General features: G+C 44.7%; 1 protein-coding gene across 5 annotated transcripts in view; it reads left to right on the forward strand.

Annotated features, from left to right (window-relative positions):
• IGFBP2 (insulin like growth factor binding protein 2) overlaps nt 1-18,876 on the forward strand; it is a 186,996-nt gene extending 168,120 nt beyond the window's left edge. For all 5 annotated transcript variants that reach the window (XM_075070320.1, XM_032764432.2, XM_075070319.1 and 2 more), the window contains 3 exons: nt 5,037-5,257; nt 12,086-12,226; nt 17,443-18,876. In XM_075070320.1, the coding sequence (XP_074926421.1) occupies nt 5,138-5,257; nt 12,086-12,226; nt 17,443-17,610 (429 nt within the window). In that variant the 5' untranslated portion in view covers nt 5,037-5,137 and the 3' untranslated portion in view covers nt 17,611-18,876. The remainder of the gene's footprint in view (nt 1-5,036; nt 5,258-12,085; nt 12,227-17,442) is intronic.
• Nucleotides 18,877-19,119: the final 243 nt, after the last annotated feature.

A 19,119-nucleotide genomic window follows, 5' to 3' on the forward strand; every position in this document is an offset into this window, starting at 1 on the left:
AGCGGCAGTCCGGGTGTTTTTTCCCCCAAGCAGCTCGCCAAATTGCCACCGCGGACAGCGGGGTCAGTCCATGCACCGTTAGGGCGGCACGTGTGTTTCCGCAGCAGCAGCAGCAATTCGGCGGCAGCTTCTCTGTTCAGCTGTGCATGGTGGCACAGCTTCTGTCTTCCAGCTGAAGACAGAAGCTGCCGCTGAATTGCTGCTGCCGCGGAAACTCGCCCGCCACCCTAAAGGCGCACGGACCGCCCCCGCTGTCTGCAGTGGCAATTCGGCGCACTGCTTGAGGCTGCAAAAACAGTAGAGCTGGCCCTGTGGGGGAGGGGATGGAGGGGAGACAAATCACCTGGGAACTTTTTGTTCTTTGAAGCGCCTGTTTCAAGGAAATCAGAACACTGGTATGATTGCTGCTGCCAACCTCTTTCTCGGCTATCTGAATCTGAATACTGCATGAGCAAAATCTGCTTTGGAGCCACTGACAGGAACCTTTGCCCAGGTTGCTCCTGAAAACACTGAGATGACTTCAGAAGAGTCACAGGGACAGCTGGGCGGGTGGGTGTGATTTTTATGTGCTCCCTCCCCACCCTTTTCCATGTAATCTTTCTGCAGCCATCCCTATGGCTTTCATTCCAAAACAGCAGCAGAAAGACAGCTTTGCTCTAAATACTGGGAATGTGGCTAGTGATTAGAGCAGGGAATGAGGATTCAGGACTCCTGGGTTCTCTTCCTCAGTCACTGATTTGCTGTGCGTCCTGGGGCAATATACGTAATGTCTCTGTGCCTTAGTTTACCAATGTGCAGTATGGGGACAATAGCTTTCTCTTGGGGGTGTTGTGAGGCCTGGTTAACTAATTGTAAAGTGTTTTGATGTCCTCAGATGAATGTGCTGTCATAAGCAGAGTGCCGTTATTAAAGAGAGAAAATAGAGATACTTTTTGGCCTCTAAGGCCCTGATCCTCCAGTGAGTTCACCATAAGCAGCTCCCTGTGCAAGTGCAGAACCTTGCTGAAGTTAAAAGGTCTCTGGGTGAGTGCCGGGGTCCATGTGAGTGGAGTTCGTTGCAGGACTGGGGCTTACATCAGCACTTAGACGTTCTGTAAACACGTGCGATAGACGAGTTGTTGAATTTGTCACAGTGCATGTGAGCTCTTGCTAAAGAAAAAGAAATAGACACAGAATGGTGCTCCAAACAAGGACAGTAACAAATTGCATGCTGCCCAGGCAGCTCATGGTTCAGGTTAAAGCTGTTGCCCTGAAGGAATGCTATGGGCACAAGTCCAACCTGCAACTCAGATGTGTTTTGAGAAAATAATAATGCTTTTTGTTACAATGAGACTGATTCTGAGTGCTTCAGTGTTATAGAGGTGTTCCACCTGAGCCCTCTAGAGAGCTGGAATTGGCCTCCCAAAGACTGAAGCAATGGAAATTGATCCCTGCTCTTGGAAGTTCTGGTCAGATTGTGTAATGCATTACAGACATTAGCTGATGTACATTTTAAATATGCTTTAATTGCAGCCAAATCTTAATCTGATTGAAGCTAATGGGAGTTTTCCATAGAGAAAGCTGTAAGAACTCATTTTCTTGGCACACAGGGAGGTATTCCATGGACTCCACATTAATGCATATTAGGTAGAACTTCTGCTATCTGCTTTGACTTCTGCCATAAGTGACCCCGCCCTGTGTGAAACACTCTACCTTTTGATCCAAAAGAGAACAGGAGATGTTTTCCACATGTCGTATGAAAATGAAGAACTATAAAACATAATTGTTTTGAATCTTAGCACCACTTTTTAGTAGATATATTTAGTGTAAATTGAAATTGGTTGGCAGAAGGGTGTATGACAAATGGGTTAGAGATGTATCACAAACGCAAACTAGTGCTTGCCCCCACCCAGTACTTCAGGGTCAATGGGTGGCATAAGTGGTTCCTGGATTAGATGCATAATGGTTTTCAAAATGAACTGCTTCTCTCGGGCAGCATTTAAAAAAGTACTTGGCTGTAAAAAGTCACTATTTAGCTCAAAGTGTACTATGTGCTCTTTCAGCCTGGAGTCCTTTTTCTCTCTCAGATTTTGCTGTTGCATCCAGACTCCTACACTGGGGATGTTTGCTTTCTCTTTGAAATGGATGCTGTCAAATATAATCCTAAACCAGTCCAATCTGCCCCACGCGCGTGTGCACGCATGCACATCTTGAACACATTACAAGTATTAAAGGACTCACATTGCTTTCCAAGCATTGGCCATCTTCTTTGCTTCCTTGTTTAGCTCTTATTTCTTTGGTCATTGTAGAGTGAAGTCCTTGTTGCTGACTTTAACGCAGTGCAGTAGCTGGGAACAAGGAAAGCCAGTACCGTATGTCCAGCCAGCTCTTCAGAGACCACCAGCAAATACTCCATGGACTATTGGGGTCTACCAAATATAGTTTTAGAACCACTGATCTAGGGAATGGAAAAAAACAGGCTGGCCACTTTGTTGCTTCCTCTGTTGAGGAACAACCTATGCAAAGAAGTATATCCCCCATGATGCTCTGAAAGGATCAAGATCCAAACTTTGATTATGGTGATCCTTCCTCCCACCCCCATTACCCAGCTGCAGGTCCCCACCTCACAAGAGCTTTATTCTGATGTCCATCAGCTGCATTGTCAGGCCACAGCTTTGACAAGAACTGGAACTGAACAGGGACCCAGTACAGAGTCTGCAGCCCTGCCCTAAGAAAAGTTGCAACAGCTTGCACATAGCTACTGCAATCAGCCCCAGATAGTGCATGTTCGAGGAGTCCAGTCCAAAGGTGATGAAAGCAAGGATCACCATGGACAGATCTGCGTTGGCGAGGAAGGGATGCAGTCTCTACCAGCTAGAGATTTTTGGCTCCTGCTGCAGTTTAACTCTTATGATCACATTCTTTCCAAAACCATTCTCTTCCCATCTCCAGCGTGTGCGGTGTTTTCTTTGGTTTTATATTTGTTAGCTTTGGGAATAAAAATTGTATGAAAATATCAGAAGCAGATTTTGTGAATGAACCAACTGACAAGATGTTTACCATCTGGCCTTGTTTTACTAGAACAATGCTTACTTGGGCAAATTTTATATGTATTTCAGTGAGAAGCAGGAAGCAACAGGAGTTGATCAGGAAAGGACTGGCTGATCCTGCTTTAGATTTACTTGCTTTACATTAGCTCATGCTCATGTTTTTTTCTGAATGAAGCTGTGGAAAAGCTTGAGTGAAATAGCACCATTTCATTTTCTCTGTTTGTCTTAAATCCTGACCTTATTGGCAAGCACACCATTCATTCTCAACTGTAATTTACCAACATCTAAAGTTAATTTATTTCTAGGAAATGGGTAAAACTTGGTTGTGTTTTAAGTTCTGCTTTATAACACGAAAAGGCTAAAATCCTCGAACAACTTCCAGAAAGCTGGGGTTTGGCACAATATTTTTTCCTTAATTCCATTCATTTTAAAGGCAATTTAATTTGTCATTGTCCCCCCCCCACATCATCATATGTTTCTAATTAAATTGGAGACCTTGATACGTAAACAATTAAGATTATTATTAGAAAGTAATCCTTGGCCAGCTCCTAGGATGGCATGGAGAGCATTAAGTTGTTGTTATTTTCGCTCTGTGTCCTGACAGCACACTTGTGTCCTGAGGTAACATCATGTTGTGGAAATATGTAAATGTTTTACAAGCTTAATCTCCTAGGAAGCGGACAGAACTGTAAAATTAGGACTGTTATGTGAACTGTGGTATAGTCCATGCACCTATATTCCATCACACACGGTTCTAACGTTACTTCACTTTGTGTCCATTGCTGACATCCAAAGTGCTGGATTGCTGAAAGTGAAATTACATCCAACTGGAAACACAAATCCCAGATTATTTCAGGCTTTAGTTACTGGAGTTTGCTGACGTGCTGTAGGTTTTAAAGGCCGGAGTTATACATTTGGTTCTTTACGTGTTGAAAGAATCTGTATGCATGTCTCTTTTGAGAGATGAATACGGCCTAGCTTTTGTCACAGCGGTAATTAATATGTGCTCCAGGCTCTTAAAGAATGGGGGAGAATCTACCAAATATTAGACTATTGCAATGACTGGTTCATGTGTGTGCATTCCACTACTCTCAGCCGAACTGCTCCTTTGTGTCTCCTCAGCACTGTACTGACAACAGCTAGTGGAGGTTCTCTTTTAGCAGTGAGATTTGTCAGGGGTGTGCTTTTGAAGCAAGCTGGGGAACATGAGTTCTTCCCCCATTGCTACCGCATAATGGCTGTGGTTTGCAGCAGAGTGACAACCATGACCTAGGGAGGAATAGATTGGATCACAATGTTACACATTCCGTTGTAGGAGAACCAAAATGTATGCAGAGTTTTGGACTAAGCCCAACTGTAACCTTGAGTTTTCTTGCTGCTTGAGTCTGATCTTGCTAAATTATATTTTAGGTCTTGATGCTGAAAACAGTGGCACGTTTAGCCCAAAGCACCTGCACTTGGGTTGGAGTTGAGAGAAGTAGCCAAATGTAGCATATTTGGTTGAAGTTGGACCTGTCAAGAATATCATTGAAATGGCAGGTTCTACCAAAAAATTATGGCACTAGTAAAACAGTGGCAGCTATTTCTGAGAACAGTCTTGAACAATTACTTTCACACACATGGGGTAAGTATTCCTGTAGATACACTGGTGATGATAGATAGACCCCAAGTATCATTACTAATCACTTCAGTTTTAAGCTTTGAAGCTGAAATATAAACCCAACTGGACTTCTGATGGGAAAAGTACATGCCTAAGTAAGTAATTTAGAAGGGCAAATGAAACCAGCAAGAGTATCTCAGAAATGATTTTCCCTCTGCTCTAAACTATCTTTAAAAGAGGTAATTACACCCTAATGAAAGGAGCCATCCTTACTTTCCAGATTAAAGGGCTAATGTGATTTTAAATTTTGCATTTGTGTCTTGGTAATGTGCCAGCCTTGAAACGATCCAGGAAGGAATTGTGAGAAAGATTGAGATTTTTTTTTGCCTTCCTTCTGTCTTATGCAGACAATGGTGATGAGGAGCTTGAAGTCTTTACGGGGAATTATGTGGATGGCACCCCCGGGGTGGTGAGTGGAGGTGGCGGGAGAAAGTCCGTGAAGACTGGCATGAAGGAGCTTGCTGTCATGCGAGAGAAAGCGAATGAACAGCAGAGACAGATGGGCAAAGGCGTCAAGCACCACCACAACCATGAAGAGTTGAAGAAATTACGGCCATCATCCATGAGGGTCAGTTGGCAAAAACTGTGTGTTGATGGGGGTGGGGGAGTGGAGGGCTAGGAGAGAATTATCATTAGCCTGGTTCCAGTGCAGACTCCCAGGGGAAAACGTCAATCATTGCATTTGCAACAAGCATTTTTTAAAAAGGGCAAACAAATGAAGCAAACATTTGTTTTGGCCTGAAACTGGGCTCAAACACACAAATGATGAACTTTATGTGCTAGTGAGAAGGCCTTGCTTTCCTTAATTCTACAGTGTTATGCATTAAAGCACTAAAAGGGATGCAAAGCATCCACCTTTGTAGGAACAGGACTTGTTCCTACTAAACAGCAGTAGGTGACTGTGGTGTGAATGGGCTCCTTGTCCAAGGCTTGGTGTCTCCATGTCCTTTTCTCTAGATGACTCCAGTGAACATCTCTGTGGGAATCTTTGATTTATCCTTGTTCAGTACAGTTTCACTTCAGTTCACTGAAGACCACTGTAGCCCACCACATGGTCATCTGTGCTTGCGGCACCTCATGATGTGGACAAGTTTACTGGGTGAGGGATTTATGGTAGAGGACACATGGTGAGCTTCATGGTCTGCAGAGAAAGTGACAAATAATTATCTTGTCTCATACCCCACTTAACGTCAACCTGGATTTGATTGAGCACAAAGGCAATGGAGCTTTCTGAACCGGTTTCGTACTGGGCATGGAATTTGTGCTGCAGCAGAATTTCGTTGGCGTTTTAGAGACAATCCACTATGTCAGTGTGGGCAGCCACAAACCATGGCACATACTGTTGAGGACTGCAAAATGACTCAATTTCCTGGAGGCCAGTGGGCCTTGAACTTGGTTGATAAGAATGCAGTGGCTTGGCTTTACCAGGTTGCATACGCCAAATAATAAATAAATATTACAGCCAATGATGGCACTCTATAAATTGGCCAGTGGGCTGTCATCTTCCCTATAAATGCATGCCCCACAGATCCCAACAGGCCATGGTCATCCTTATGTCTGCATGCTGCAGTTTCTGATTACAGAGGAAGAGCTCTGTAACCTGCTACATTTGGTAAAAGTCCTGTCCCTAGTGTCCATGGCCTTAGAAGAGCCACTACAATGCTTCTGTGCAAGGCATTGGATCTGGGCTCAGGGAAGTCCTGTAGGGAGCGTATACCTGCATGGTATAGAGGGGCAGATAGGCATGGGCCAGGGGAGGGAGGATGAGCCTATGAATCTCCAGCTGTATGGATCCATCAGTCTTTCATCCCATATTAGGGGCTTGAATGGAGTGTGTAGAGTTGGCTGAAGTAGCCTCTGATGAGCAGCTCTGCCTATATTCTGCAGCCTGGCAGGAGAGGATTCCTCCTTAGTCCCCTTTCCCATGTTGTGAGGATGTGTCCCCAAAGGATCTAGATAAGTGGCCACTTCATCCCTCTAGTGGACAATTTAGGCATGGTATGGCATCTTCTCTGTATGTCTATATATACTCTTATTATATGTTCCATTCTATGCATCCGATGAAGTGGGCTGTAGCCCATGAAAGCTTATGCTCAAATAAATCTGTTAGTCTCTACGGTGCCACAAGTACTCTTGTTTAATTTAGGCAGAGCTGCTGTACAATATTGTCATGTTTCAGAGTAGCAGCCGTGTTAATTTGTATCCGCAAAAAGAACAGGAGTACTTGTGGCACCTTAGAGACTAACAAATTTATTTGAACATAAGCTTTCGTGGGCTACAGCCCACTTCATCAGATGCATAGAATGGAACATATAGTAAGAAGATATATATACATACAGAGAACATGAAAAGGTGGAAGTTGCCGTACCAACTCTAAGAGGCTAATTAATTAAGATGAACTGTCATGAAAGTCTTTTCTAATCCATCATGCACCTTGTTGGCTGGATGTGTAAATTGTGGGGAGCTTGAGGGTGCATCGGGAAAGCTCCCCATTGGGTGAGCTGTCATCTTCTTAAAGGGAAATCAATGCAAAACAGGAGAAGCAGGGGAAAGGGATTCGGTCTGTCACCTTTCACTTGTGGTTTATCAGCCCAACAGGCTTTGTTTCCGGAGACTCTGCTTTAAAACCACCAAAACCTTTAGGCTGTGTCTACGCTAGCATTTTTGTCTGTAAAACTTATGTCACTCAGGGGTGTGGAAAAAAACCAGAAGAACTAGTGTGGACAGTGCTCTGTCACTGGGAGATGCTCTCCTGCTGCTCATTAGGGATGATGTATTTATGGTAGTGGGAGAGCTCTCTCCTGTCAGCATTGAGTGACTACACAGGACATCTTACAGAGGTGCAGCTGCATTGGTACAGCTGTGCAGTCGTAAGGTCTCCAATGTAGACATAGCCTTAGGCTTGTGTATGGCAAGAAGAGGAGAAAACTTGTCCCTCAGGTGGAGGGCGGGTCGGGGAAGCCCAGAGAAATCCTGCTGCAATTTGCATGGCTTTGTTACTTGCCAGCGGTGCCTAGACACAGTGGTGGGTGTGGTATAAACACACACAGAGAAGGGATTTAAAATACCTGCCAAGCAGGGGCTTAAACTGCTGATTCCTGCAGAATTGAAGCTTTCATTAAAAATATTTAACTGACAGGATAAATCTAACAGCTGCAGTGCTGAGACTTGATGGCACCCGCGGCAGTAGACCAAGAGCACTGGGTTTGGGCATCGAACACTCCAGGAGAATGTTTGTTTAAATCCAGATCCGGCTGAGCGGTGCAGCACAGAATACACAATTCCTGAAAAGGGGCAAAGGTGATTTAATGCTGCCTTTTCCATCTTGGTGTCTGGGCAGGTCTGGGAGCCAGCATGGCCTAGAGTGTAAATGTGAACAACTCCAAGGGCAAAGCACCAACCAGTCCCCCTCTCACCCAGCTTAGGACACTCCTTCAGCACACTTCTCTGCAGGGCTCTTTTTTTGGGACACCCTTTCCCTGGTGCTCTGGCGCTGGGGATATTAGCCAGCTGCCAGTAATGCCAGTTTTATGTCTTCTTTATGGTGGCTCACATGCCACAAAGGGGCTGCAGTGAAACCTGGAATTGGGCCCTTCATTTGGGATGCCGGGGGAAGGATGATGAAAACATGTCCACTCCTAGTAGGGTCCATGAATGCTCCCTCTCTTGCTAATCAAACCCTAACTTGTGGTGCCTACGCTGTGCGAGTGTCCCTTTAGGGCGACACACATTTCCTGTGAGGGGTAAATTCTGCTCACCAGTGGGGTGTTGGAGAGGCTCTGAGCCTGTTGGAAGTGGGACAGTTTTGCTACATAAATCCCCTGTGCAGTGGGAAACCCAGATCCCCTGGGACTCCTTCCACCACACTGTGCAGGGAGCTTGAGTAACAGATGAGCTTAAGGAGGAGTGAAGACAAAGCCAGCAGATCCATTGATATGAAGATCCTCTATTAATCTTCCACCCCCATGGCAGGGTTTGCCCCCATTGTGTGTGTGTGTGTGCATGTGTGTGTATGTACCACAGCCCTGAGGCTGGAGAATGAAGAATCTTTAAATCCTCTGATCCTCAGCAAGTTCCCCTGTCCCAGACTGGGTATGCTGGCTGGACACAGGAAAAAGAACTTGCCCCTTAGTGATCCTGGATATCAGTCAACTCACTTACTGGTGTAGTTCACCCAGCAGAAGTGAGAATCCCAGGCAGTCTCTGCTCCCTCCAGCGCTGACTTTTCTAATTCACTTTTTGATATTCTCCGGTTTGCTGAGTTGAGGCGATACAGGTCACTCCTGTGCTCACATCTTTTGGATCATCCTGGAGCAGCCATGTTACAAGGGGCTTTCTTCCCGCTCTGTATGTTCATAGTTGCTAGAAACACTGATTTAGTTGGCTCTTGCCTGCTCTGCCTGGCCTTGTGCCAAGCAGAGTTTGAGTCCCTGAAAGTTTTTGACACAGGCTGGCAAAGCAGGGCATTAAAATTGTTTTAAGACTCACTCCAAAGCGTTTGTGTTCTGGGAGTGTGTGAGGGGCCTGGGGAGCTTGCTCCTCATGGGTGGCTGTGCATTTTCCAAAGCGAAGGGGAGGTAGAAACGGGAGAGGGTAGCAGCAAGTTGCACGCTGTGCCAAGTAATGGAAAAATGTAGCTGATTAGTAGGAGCTGTGGGAGATTGTGCAGTCAGACATTCCTTGTATAATGGGCCTTGGAACTACCCAAAACCCAAAGAGGGAGGCCGCAGGGGAGAATCACTGGAGCATCTTAAAAGAAATACAGTCTGATGTGATTCTCCTCCAGTGCCATGTAACCTACATAGAGGGGAGGTAAATCGAGTTACTTACCCTTCTGTGCTACAGAATGCCTCTGACTGACTTAAGGTGTCTGCACAGACCATGAATTCAAATCCTTGTAAGACACAACAGCTGGACTTTCTATCGGAACACTCTAAATATGAAAAGTGGAAATTATAATAGGATTCACATTCTTCACTTTTCTTAGGAATCAAGTCCTAGTCTTCACCATAAGACAGCTACACACAGAGAATTAGCAATTACAGTTTTCTTTTTAATGAGTAACATTCCAAAAATAAACCATTACAGCACATTCCCACACACCCTAGCTAAACTAACATCACTAATTAGAGATTTGTTATTTTCCTTGAAAATGAACAGTATAACACAGGGCCTAAATTCTAAAATGTATATATTGAATAGGGCTGTCAAGCAATAAAAAAGATTAATTGTGATTAGTCACGCTGTTAAACAACAAGAGAATACCATTTATTTTAAATATTTTTGGATGTTTGCTACATTTTCAAATATTTTATTTTCAATAAAAACAGAATACAAAGTGTACACTGCTCACTTTATATTTATTTTTTATTACAAATATTTGCACTGTAAAAAAAAAAAATTGTATTTTTCAGTTCACATCATACAAGTACTGCTGTGCAATCTCTTCATCATGAAAGTTGAACTTACAAATGTAGAATTGTGTCCCAAAAAACCAGCATTCAAAAATAAAACAATGTAAAACTTTAGAGCCTACAAGTCCACTCAGTCTTACTTCTTGGTCAGCCAATCACTCACACAAACAAGGTTGGTTACAATTTGCAGGAGATAATGCTGCCTGCTTATTGTTTACAGTGTCACCTGAAAGTGAGAACAGGTGTTTGCATGGCACTGTTGTAGCTGGTGTTACAAGATATTTACGTGCCAGATGTGCTAAAGATTCATATGTCCCTTAATGCTTCATCCACCATTCTAGAGTACATGCGTCCATGCTGATGATGGGTACTGCTTCATAATGATCCAAGCAGGGCTGACTGATGCATGTTCATTTTCATCATCTGAGTCAGATGCCACCAGCAGAAGATTGATTTTCTTTTTGATGGTTTGGGTTCTGTAGTTTCCGCATCAGAGTGTTGCTCTTTTAAGACTTCTAAAAGCATGCTCCAGACCTTGTCCCTCTCAGATTTTGGATGGCACTTCAGATTTTTAAACCTTGGGTCAAGTGCTGTAGCTCTTTTTAGAAATCTCACAGCAATACCGTCTTTGCATTTTGTCAAATCTGCTGTGGAAGTGTTCTTAAAATGAACATGTGCTGGGTCATCATCAGAGACTGCCATAACATGAAATATATGTAGAATGCGGGTAAAACAAAGCAGGAGACGTAATTCTCCCCCCAAGGAGTACAGTCACAAATTTAATTGACGCATTATTTTTTTAACGAGCATCATCAGTATGGAAGCATGTCCTCTGGAATGGTGGCCGAAGCATGAAGGGGCATACAAATGTTTAGCATATCTGGGTTTAGCATATTTGGGACTTTTAACTATCAAAAATCTTCTGTTTTCAGATAGGCTCACCTGAATATTATATTAACAACTAGATAAAAAATTTAGTTGTACCATATAACCAATTGTTTCAGCAGCCACAATATTGAGTATATACACAACTTCAAAAAAACAAACAAAACCCCCCTCCAATTTCTGTAGCTGTTAGGTGAATGTAGTGTCTTTATTTCTATGATGTGATGCCACTCAGATATTTTGCCTCCAGTCTACGATTTCTCCGTTATGGTGTTTTTCCAGTTTTTATCCCACTGAGTTCCATAAAATTGCAGGAGACTGCATTGAGATCCAACCCATAGATTCAGTCTGGATTACCTCTGGAAGCTCTGTCTTTTTAATTCTATCTAATAGACCCTAAGGCTGGAATTGTTAAAGGTGTCTCATAGTGACAGGCTCCTGAATCCTATTGAAATTTAATAGGAGTTGGTCATTTAACTCCCTTAAATGCCACTGAAAATCCCAGCCTGCTGCAGTAATGTTTGTAAAGAGCTGTGACTTCTGTCAGTGTGAAGCCCCCACACCCCTTCCCCCCAGTAAAATTGGCTTAAAGACAAAGCTGTTGCTGTGGGTATTTTATTGCTAGTGAATTTAATCCACGAGCAGTTTCTGTTGATCTATCAGGGGAAATACAAGCAAAGACTAACATTACGATGATTGTGTATGAAGGCTTGATTGCTGTATGTAAGTACCCATGCTAATATAGTGCCAGGGTCTCTGGGCGACTTGCCAATATGTCACAATGTTGAGGGAACCTCTTTGAAGTTCGAGTGACCTTGATAGAAGGCCCCGATAGGAAAAGTCAGCTGTGTTGGTAAATGCTCCAAGTGCTTCAGAAGGGATTTTTTTTTTCCTTTGATTGTTGAGAGCAACCTGAAGGCTGTTTTGAGTGAGAACTGTGAAACAATACCTTTTCCTGCTAGGTGGCTGTCGAAGGCCTTGACCTTACCCTGCAAACGTCAGAGAAAGGGGAAAGAATTTGTCCTGTCTTTTGTTTTGGCTGAAACCTGCTGTTTCCCTGATTATTATTTTTTTCTGCTTTCTTGGCCTTTTTTCAGACCCCCTGTCAGCAGGAATTGGATCAGGTCTTGGAACGTATCTCAACCATGCGTCTGCCAGATGAGCGTGGCCCGTTGGAGCACCTCTATTCCCTGCATATCCCCAACTGTGACAAGCAAGGCTTTTACAATCTCAAACAGGCAAGTGAGGGGAGCTTCTGGGCTACCCTGAGCGCGTGCCGCTGCAAGTGTGCGCCTTCGCTTTGGGTTTGACCATTCAGTGTTGCTTTGAGGTCATTGTTCAGCCATTCCTGCGTTGGAGAACATGGGCGAACAAAAGAGCAACTCACTCATACGTAGGTGCTGCCCTGGGAGAACACGGGTCCTAGCATGCAATTCTTCATCATAATCCTAGAATCATAGAATATTAGGTTTGGAAGAGACCTCAGGAGGTCATCTAGTCCAACCACCTGCTCAAAGGAGGACCAGCACCTAACCATTTTCATTGCCCTCCGCTGGACTCTCTCCAATTTGTCCACATCCCTTCTGTAGTGGGGGGACCAAAACTGGACCATAGAAGCCAGGCCATAGGTCTAGATAGGAGCTGGGGACTTTTACTGTCATTTTATTTAGCATCTATATGAGCCAGAATAGCTGTGACCAGTTAGGGCTCATCTTTCCCCAGGGGTCGGTGCGGAATTATTCCCTAGTGCTCTGTGCAGGCTACTTTTAAAAGTCCAGAGCAATCAGACTTCCACTCCTTCCTTTTGGAGACTGTCCCACAGCCTTCCAGATCTCACTGCCAGAAAGTTTCTCCGGATATTGAGCCTTAACTTTCTCTTTCTTCTCATCCCAGTCCTTTTGGTTTATAACCTTGGGTGTCCAATCATTACTTTCTCTTACAAGCCCTTCCCATGCTTGTGTAAAGGTTATCAGACCCCACCCATTAACTCCTTGTGCTCTCCCTCATAAACCAATTCCTCCAGCTCCTTAGTCATAGCAGCATTGTTTGATAATTACTGAGGTGTATGTTTATGCTGCTCTTTCACTGCAGAATTCCACACTTACATACTCGTGACTTGGCACAGGAAAGAGGGATGGTTTTAGTCTCCCATTCTCCCCAAAACAGGGGAGAAAAATTAAATGTTCAGACCTTTGGTCTGATTGGGCCCCACTAAACTGTGAAAAAAGGGGGCAGCTCTGTGGTATGTTGTACAACCCTACAGATGCCATAGCCTGTGGAAACCCTGAAGGGATGGCAGACATACCTATCTCATAGAACTGGATAGGACCTTGAGTCCAGTCCCCTGCCTTCTCTAGCAGGGCCAAGTACTATTCCTGACAGTTCCCTCTGATCCCTAAATGGCCCCCTCAAGGATTGAACTTAGAACTCTGGGTTTAGCAGGCCAAGGCTCAAACCATTGAGCTATCCCTCCCCCTCATACTGAAGGAATGACAGTAAATTTTGGGTATAAAGATTTATGCCAAACTTCAGCAGTTTTCTACCGCAAGAGTGATGCCGATTCAAAGTTACCAGGATTCTGTGAAGGATGTTGAATTGGAGTCCTGGGGTACATCCTTCCACAGAAGCTCAGGGCTGAGATCTGTCACCCTTCTGAAGAAATCTACTGGGCCCAGAGTCCACTAAGTCAGTAGATGGGTTTGACCCCTTGGCTAGTGAGTTGTAGTAAGAAAGGTGGTTGGGCCACAAAGGAAAAGGATGACTTTGGCTGAATATGCCCTCTGCTTTTAGCATTTATATAGCACCTTTCATTCCAAAGCCCTTCATAACCTACCTACATACAGTACCATTGTTGGGGGTCCCAGCACCCAGCGTTATCACATTGCTGCACAGGGAAAGGAAATGTTGGCCAAGGACACCGGGGAAAACCTCGACTTTTACCAGATGTGTTCTGGGATCTTTAATGTGCATGCAGAACAGACAGCCCAGACTCAGTGAATAAGCCTCAGAAAGAGGAAGGACTGAGCTAAGGATGACCAGATGTCCTGATAAAATCGGGACTGTCCTGATTTTGAGGAGTTTGTCTCTGTGTCCCGACCAGCATACGGTCGAGCCGCCATTTGTCCCGATATTTTGTTTCCTGGTCTTCGGTGGCAATTGAGCGGAGAGTCCTTCAGTCGCAGACGGTCTTCGGCGGTATTTCAGTCTTACCCGCCGCTGAAATACCGCCGAAGACCGTCCGTGACTGAAGCGCTCTCCACCAAATTGCTGCTGAACTCCCGGATGGGTGAGTGTAAAAAACAAAACAAAACAAAACAACCACCCCTGCAGCGGTCCCGATATTTTCCCCTTAACATCTGGTCACCCTAACTGAGCTGGCCCTTCCATGTCTTGAACCTGTGGCTTTATGGTGTCTGGGTGTTTTAGAGACAGTGCTTTAACCACAAACGCAGCCTCTTTGGCAATAATAATGAAAGGCTGCTTTACAAGACTGCTAGGCATGGGTAACATTGTGGTGTGCAGCAGTTAGCAAAGGTAGCAGCAGACACCATGCAGTACTTTTCAACACCTGAAGGGGGAGTAGGACTTTCGACAAAATGGGTATCCGTTTCCTTTGGCGTTGTAACGGTAGTAGCTGGGTTATGACTCACTCTGCATGCCCTCCCTCCATAGGGGAACTGCGGCAACTGTGAGGCTCATTATCTTTGTGCTCCTGGTTGCATGTACTGCATTGTGAATAAACACGCACTGGGGCCCCAGCTGAAGAGGTGGGGCCTAAACATGCATTGTAATTCCGTCAATGCCAGGACAGTGGGATACACAGAATCATTGCGTGTTTTTTGCAGCACAGTCTGCTTGGTGGCGCTTAAAAACAAAAGCTTGAGAAATTATTACGCTATCTGAGTTATGACTATTTCTATGAATCTTGACTTCTGCTGTCATTGTATGGTTAAAACATAATTAGTATTGCAGGGAATTTTTAAATTCCTGCTAGTGCAAAAATGTAAGTGAATACGCTTTAAAAAGACCAACAATGTGGAATTAAATGTTAATAACTGTCAAGACTGATAAAGATGCAAATTTTCCCCTCCCCACCCTGAATACTGTACAGGATCCATAATCACGTAGGAGTATCATGTCTGTTACTGTGCAGTACACCGTGTCATGTGGAGCATCACGGAAGTAGCAGGGTATAGAACTCACATCTACCCTGCGCTAGAAGGATGAGTCCCTAGCATATAAATTCCAGGAGCCTCTCCATTAGATTTGATCAGTATAGGGCTTCTGACACACAGCTGAGCACTTCTGAGTCCGTTCAATAGAGGGCAGTGCAATATGTACACATACTAGCCATCTCATTACAGTTCAGCATATTAGCCTCAGCAAAGTTTAGTTTCTGGCTCCAAAGAGAGCTGATCGGGTGGAAATGTGTCGTCTTCTGTATTTGGAAAACACGTGCTACCATTTGGGTGCTACTGCAAAAGGAATATTAAAAAAATAATTTTCTAACTGCCTCTTTCTATGCGAATCCATGCCATGCAGATCTTGTCAAAGTGAATGCAATTGACCATCGATCAGTGCAGTCATTTAGAAGGTAATTCAGTTTGGATATGGGAAATTGTTACAAAGGCCAATTCTCCATTCAGCCAAATTCTTACTACAGGCTTCAAAGAAGCATTTATCAACAGGGATTGAGAACAGGCTCCATCCAGCAACATGCGTGCTCTTGAGAGGAGACATTCGGTGCACTGGAGCAATCCATGTTAAATGCCCACATCTCCTCTTTTAATCTAAATTTACCTTGTCTCACTAATATCCTGGGACCAACACAGCTACAACAACACTGCATGCATGTCTCTCCTTGTCCTTTGTAACAAGAATGGAGTGGCCTGAACCGTCACTACTGCTCCATATCCCACAGCCCATCAGATCCCCAATGGCTAGCTTTGTTCTGCCTTGTTAGTCACCTACTAGTGCCCACTGAAAGCGTTTCAAGGGGCTGTCCCAAGGAGGCATGATGAAATAGCACAGCAAGGGATAATGAACAAAGAGGAGATAGATAGTGGGAGGACCAGGGTTAGGACAGGAAGAGATTTAGAGATGTTTTATTACACGTGCATTTGATCAGGTGCTGAGATAGTGCATTGTATTTATTTTGCGGAGATGAGCAAGGAGAGTGGAATCTATATATATGCTGATAATTATAATATGAAGGAAGAATCAGGGAACAGGTCAGGCAAGAGTACAGCTGACTAGTAGTCAAGCAACATCCACTAGACAAAATAGTTGCATCTGTTGTGTGGTGTAACACAAATCATTTCATCTGAATGTTGTCCTAGGATAAATGTTGCTACTTTGAAAATCAACCTCTTGACTTTGTGCCTGCCATGCATGTGTCAGCAGGAGACCAGTGTGAACTTTGTGCCACCAGCCTACCCCAACCCCTCAGCGCTAACGAGATTTCTGTGATCTTGTAAGATAGCCATAAGCTAGCAGGATCAGGTGAAAGGCCTACACAGGAAAGAACAGGTGCTGCAACCCAGCACAGTGTTAGGGGATTATGTGCTAGTGTGATAGGCAGCAGCAGAAAACCCTAAGCTAGGGAAAAGCAGTGTTGGTGACTCAGTAGTTGGCATTCTTGCTCTGAAGCAGGTTTGAAATTGGGAGTGGAACCAGCATGCAGTCTAGTTTTAAAATTCCCAAAGAGGCTTCCATCACTTTCCTTATACCTCTGTGATAGGAAACATATCCTGTCATTCAGTTTAATTTTTTCCTTTCATTATTTTGTTCCATTATGCATGTGTATCACCCCAAATAATTCCTCCTCCTCAGTGTCTCACCCTTCAAAGGTAGCTGGGCAGAGATTGTTTTAATCTCTCTATACTACCTCACTCTTTTATCAGCAGATCTCAAAGCACTTTACAAATGAGGTCAATATCGTTATTCCCATTTTACAGGCAGGAAAACTGAGGCACAGAGCAGTGAAGTGAGTTGCTAGAGGTCACTTAGCAGGCTAGTGGCATAGCTAGGAATAGAACCCTAGTCTCTTAAATGCCAGTCTACTCTTCTAGCCACTAGGGCACACTGCCACTCATCAATCAATCCCTCCACCTCCTCCTCATATCTGTTGTTTTCTTCTCTACTTCCTCCTATCTGTGCAGTATCTTCTTTGTAACTAGAATAACATGACAATCTTCCCTCCAGTCCCTGCCAAAAACTGAAGTGAACAAATGAGCTTTCACCCTAGTCTGTAGGGTCAATAACCTGTCAGCACTGTCATGCCAACAGGCAAAGCAAATTCCATAGCCAGGCACCCTCTGTAGAGAATGCCTTGTCCCCAGAAGGTCAAATCTAGCCACTGTTTGGGAGAGTATCCAACATGATAAACCCGCCAAAAAATGCTGAAATTGGGCTTAACCATTTCCATCTCGCCCTCTTCCCCCCCCCCCCCCAGTGCAAGATGTCTGTGAATGGTCAGCGAGGAGAGTGCTGGTGTGTGAACCCCATCACTGGGAAAGTGATCCAGGGAGCACCCACCATCCGCGGAGACCCCGAGTGCCACCTCTTCTACACGGCACATGAACAGGAGGAGCGGGGAGCGCATGCCCTGCGCATGCAGTAGATGGACGCATTCCTGCTCACTGGAGACAGCTCAGCCTGGCCAGAGTGCTGGATTTTACATGGGTTTCAGCATGTCTATTTATATTCTGAAGAAGACCTGCTTTGTGCATAGCCTGTGGCCCTCTTCTCTTGCCTTCAGCCTGCTGGGGAAGGACCGGGGTGCAGGGTGGGTTGCAAGGGGGGAAGGGGCAGAAATTGCTTTTCTTTGGTCTTTTGTGTAAAGTCAATGAAAGACAAAGCTTTGTCTTCTGTCAGCTCTGCCCCCACTGCAGCGTACTAGGTATTTGCGTGCTTCCAGAGTCATTCGCGGCCCACTAGCCCCACTACCGCAAAGTGATAGCATAGTGCAAGGGAAACAGGGCATACGCGGGAGGCCAGGTTAAAACCACGCAGCCCTGTTGAATGTAAAGTCCTAAGCTCCTTGGATGTCTCCAAGGAGCCTAGGTGATAATGCTCAAAACAAGATGGATGAAAATCTTTGCCACCTAAGACCAAAGAATGTAAATAATACACATCACCTCCTGCTCTAGTCCTGTCAACCTGTCCCTATTGCCAAGCTGCTGTTTCTGTTTGTCATGAAGTGGGCTGTGGTGGTGGGGTAGGAAAGGAGGGGAATTCCTGAATTTCCCAGCTGGATCACGTCAGTACACAGCTCCAATCACCCTCCTCTAGGAAGGCAATGGAGAGAGAAAGGAATTGAGACGGTACAGCCAGCCCCATGCATTGTGTCTGGGGCCACATCCCCAGAGATGTGGAGCACTTTCAGCTCTCATAGACTTCACTGAGAGTGAATAGTTCTCAGTATCTCTCAGGACCGGGCCCTGAATTATAACCTAAATCTTAAAGATCCAGTCCTGGGATCTGCTGAGCAATCTCACTTCTTAGGGATAGGAGCCTTACTGGTAAGGTGGGAATTAAGGGCCTGATCCTGAGAGATGCTGACCACCTGCAATTTAATTTAATTGCAAGTGCTCAGTATTTCACAGGATCAGGCCCTACATAGTTTAATTGAAGGAGCAAGAATTAAATTGCAGAGAGGGGAGAGCTCTTACAGATTTAGGGTAACAATCCAGGGAGTGTCTCTCTCTCTCTCTCTTTTTCTAAATAGCAAAAACCCATCTAAAACCCGTACTTCCAAGCGGCTGCCAACGTCCCTCATATGTTGCAGGGAGCATCAGCCATTCAGCACATATCTTTTGTAAGTAAAGTGCAGTATATATATAGTGCTTTGAAAGCGCCCCTCCCCCTCATGCGCGTGCGCGCACACACACACTCTCTTTCTCATAGATTTAATAAACACAATTCCAGGAACTGTCGGTGATGTTGCACTGGAAGATCAGTTCCCAAGAACAGATGATGTGTCTCTGCCATTACTTTACACATTGATTTGTTTCTGTATGAAACACACACAAGCTGAGAATAAGCCATGAGATTTTCTTTTCATACCTATGACATTTGCAGGACAATTACTAGGTCCTTATGCTTAGAGTAATCCTTGGATTTTTTTAAA

This window comes from Chelonoidis abingdonii, chromosome 10 (assembly GCF_003597395.2).
Source record: "Chelonoidis abingdonii isolate Lonesome George chromosome 10, CheloAbing_2.0, whole genome shotgun sequence".
In the NCBI taxonomy this organism is placed as follows: Eukaryota; Metazoa; Chordata; order Testudines; family Testudinidae; genus Chelonoidis; species Chelonoidis abingdonii.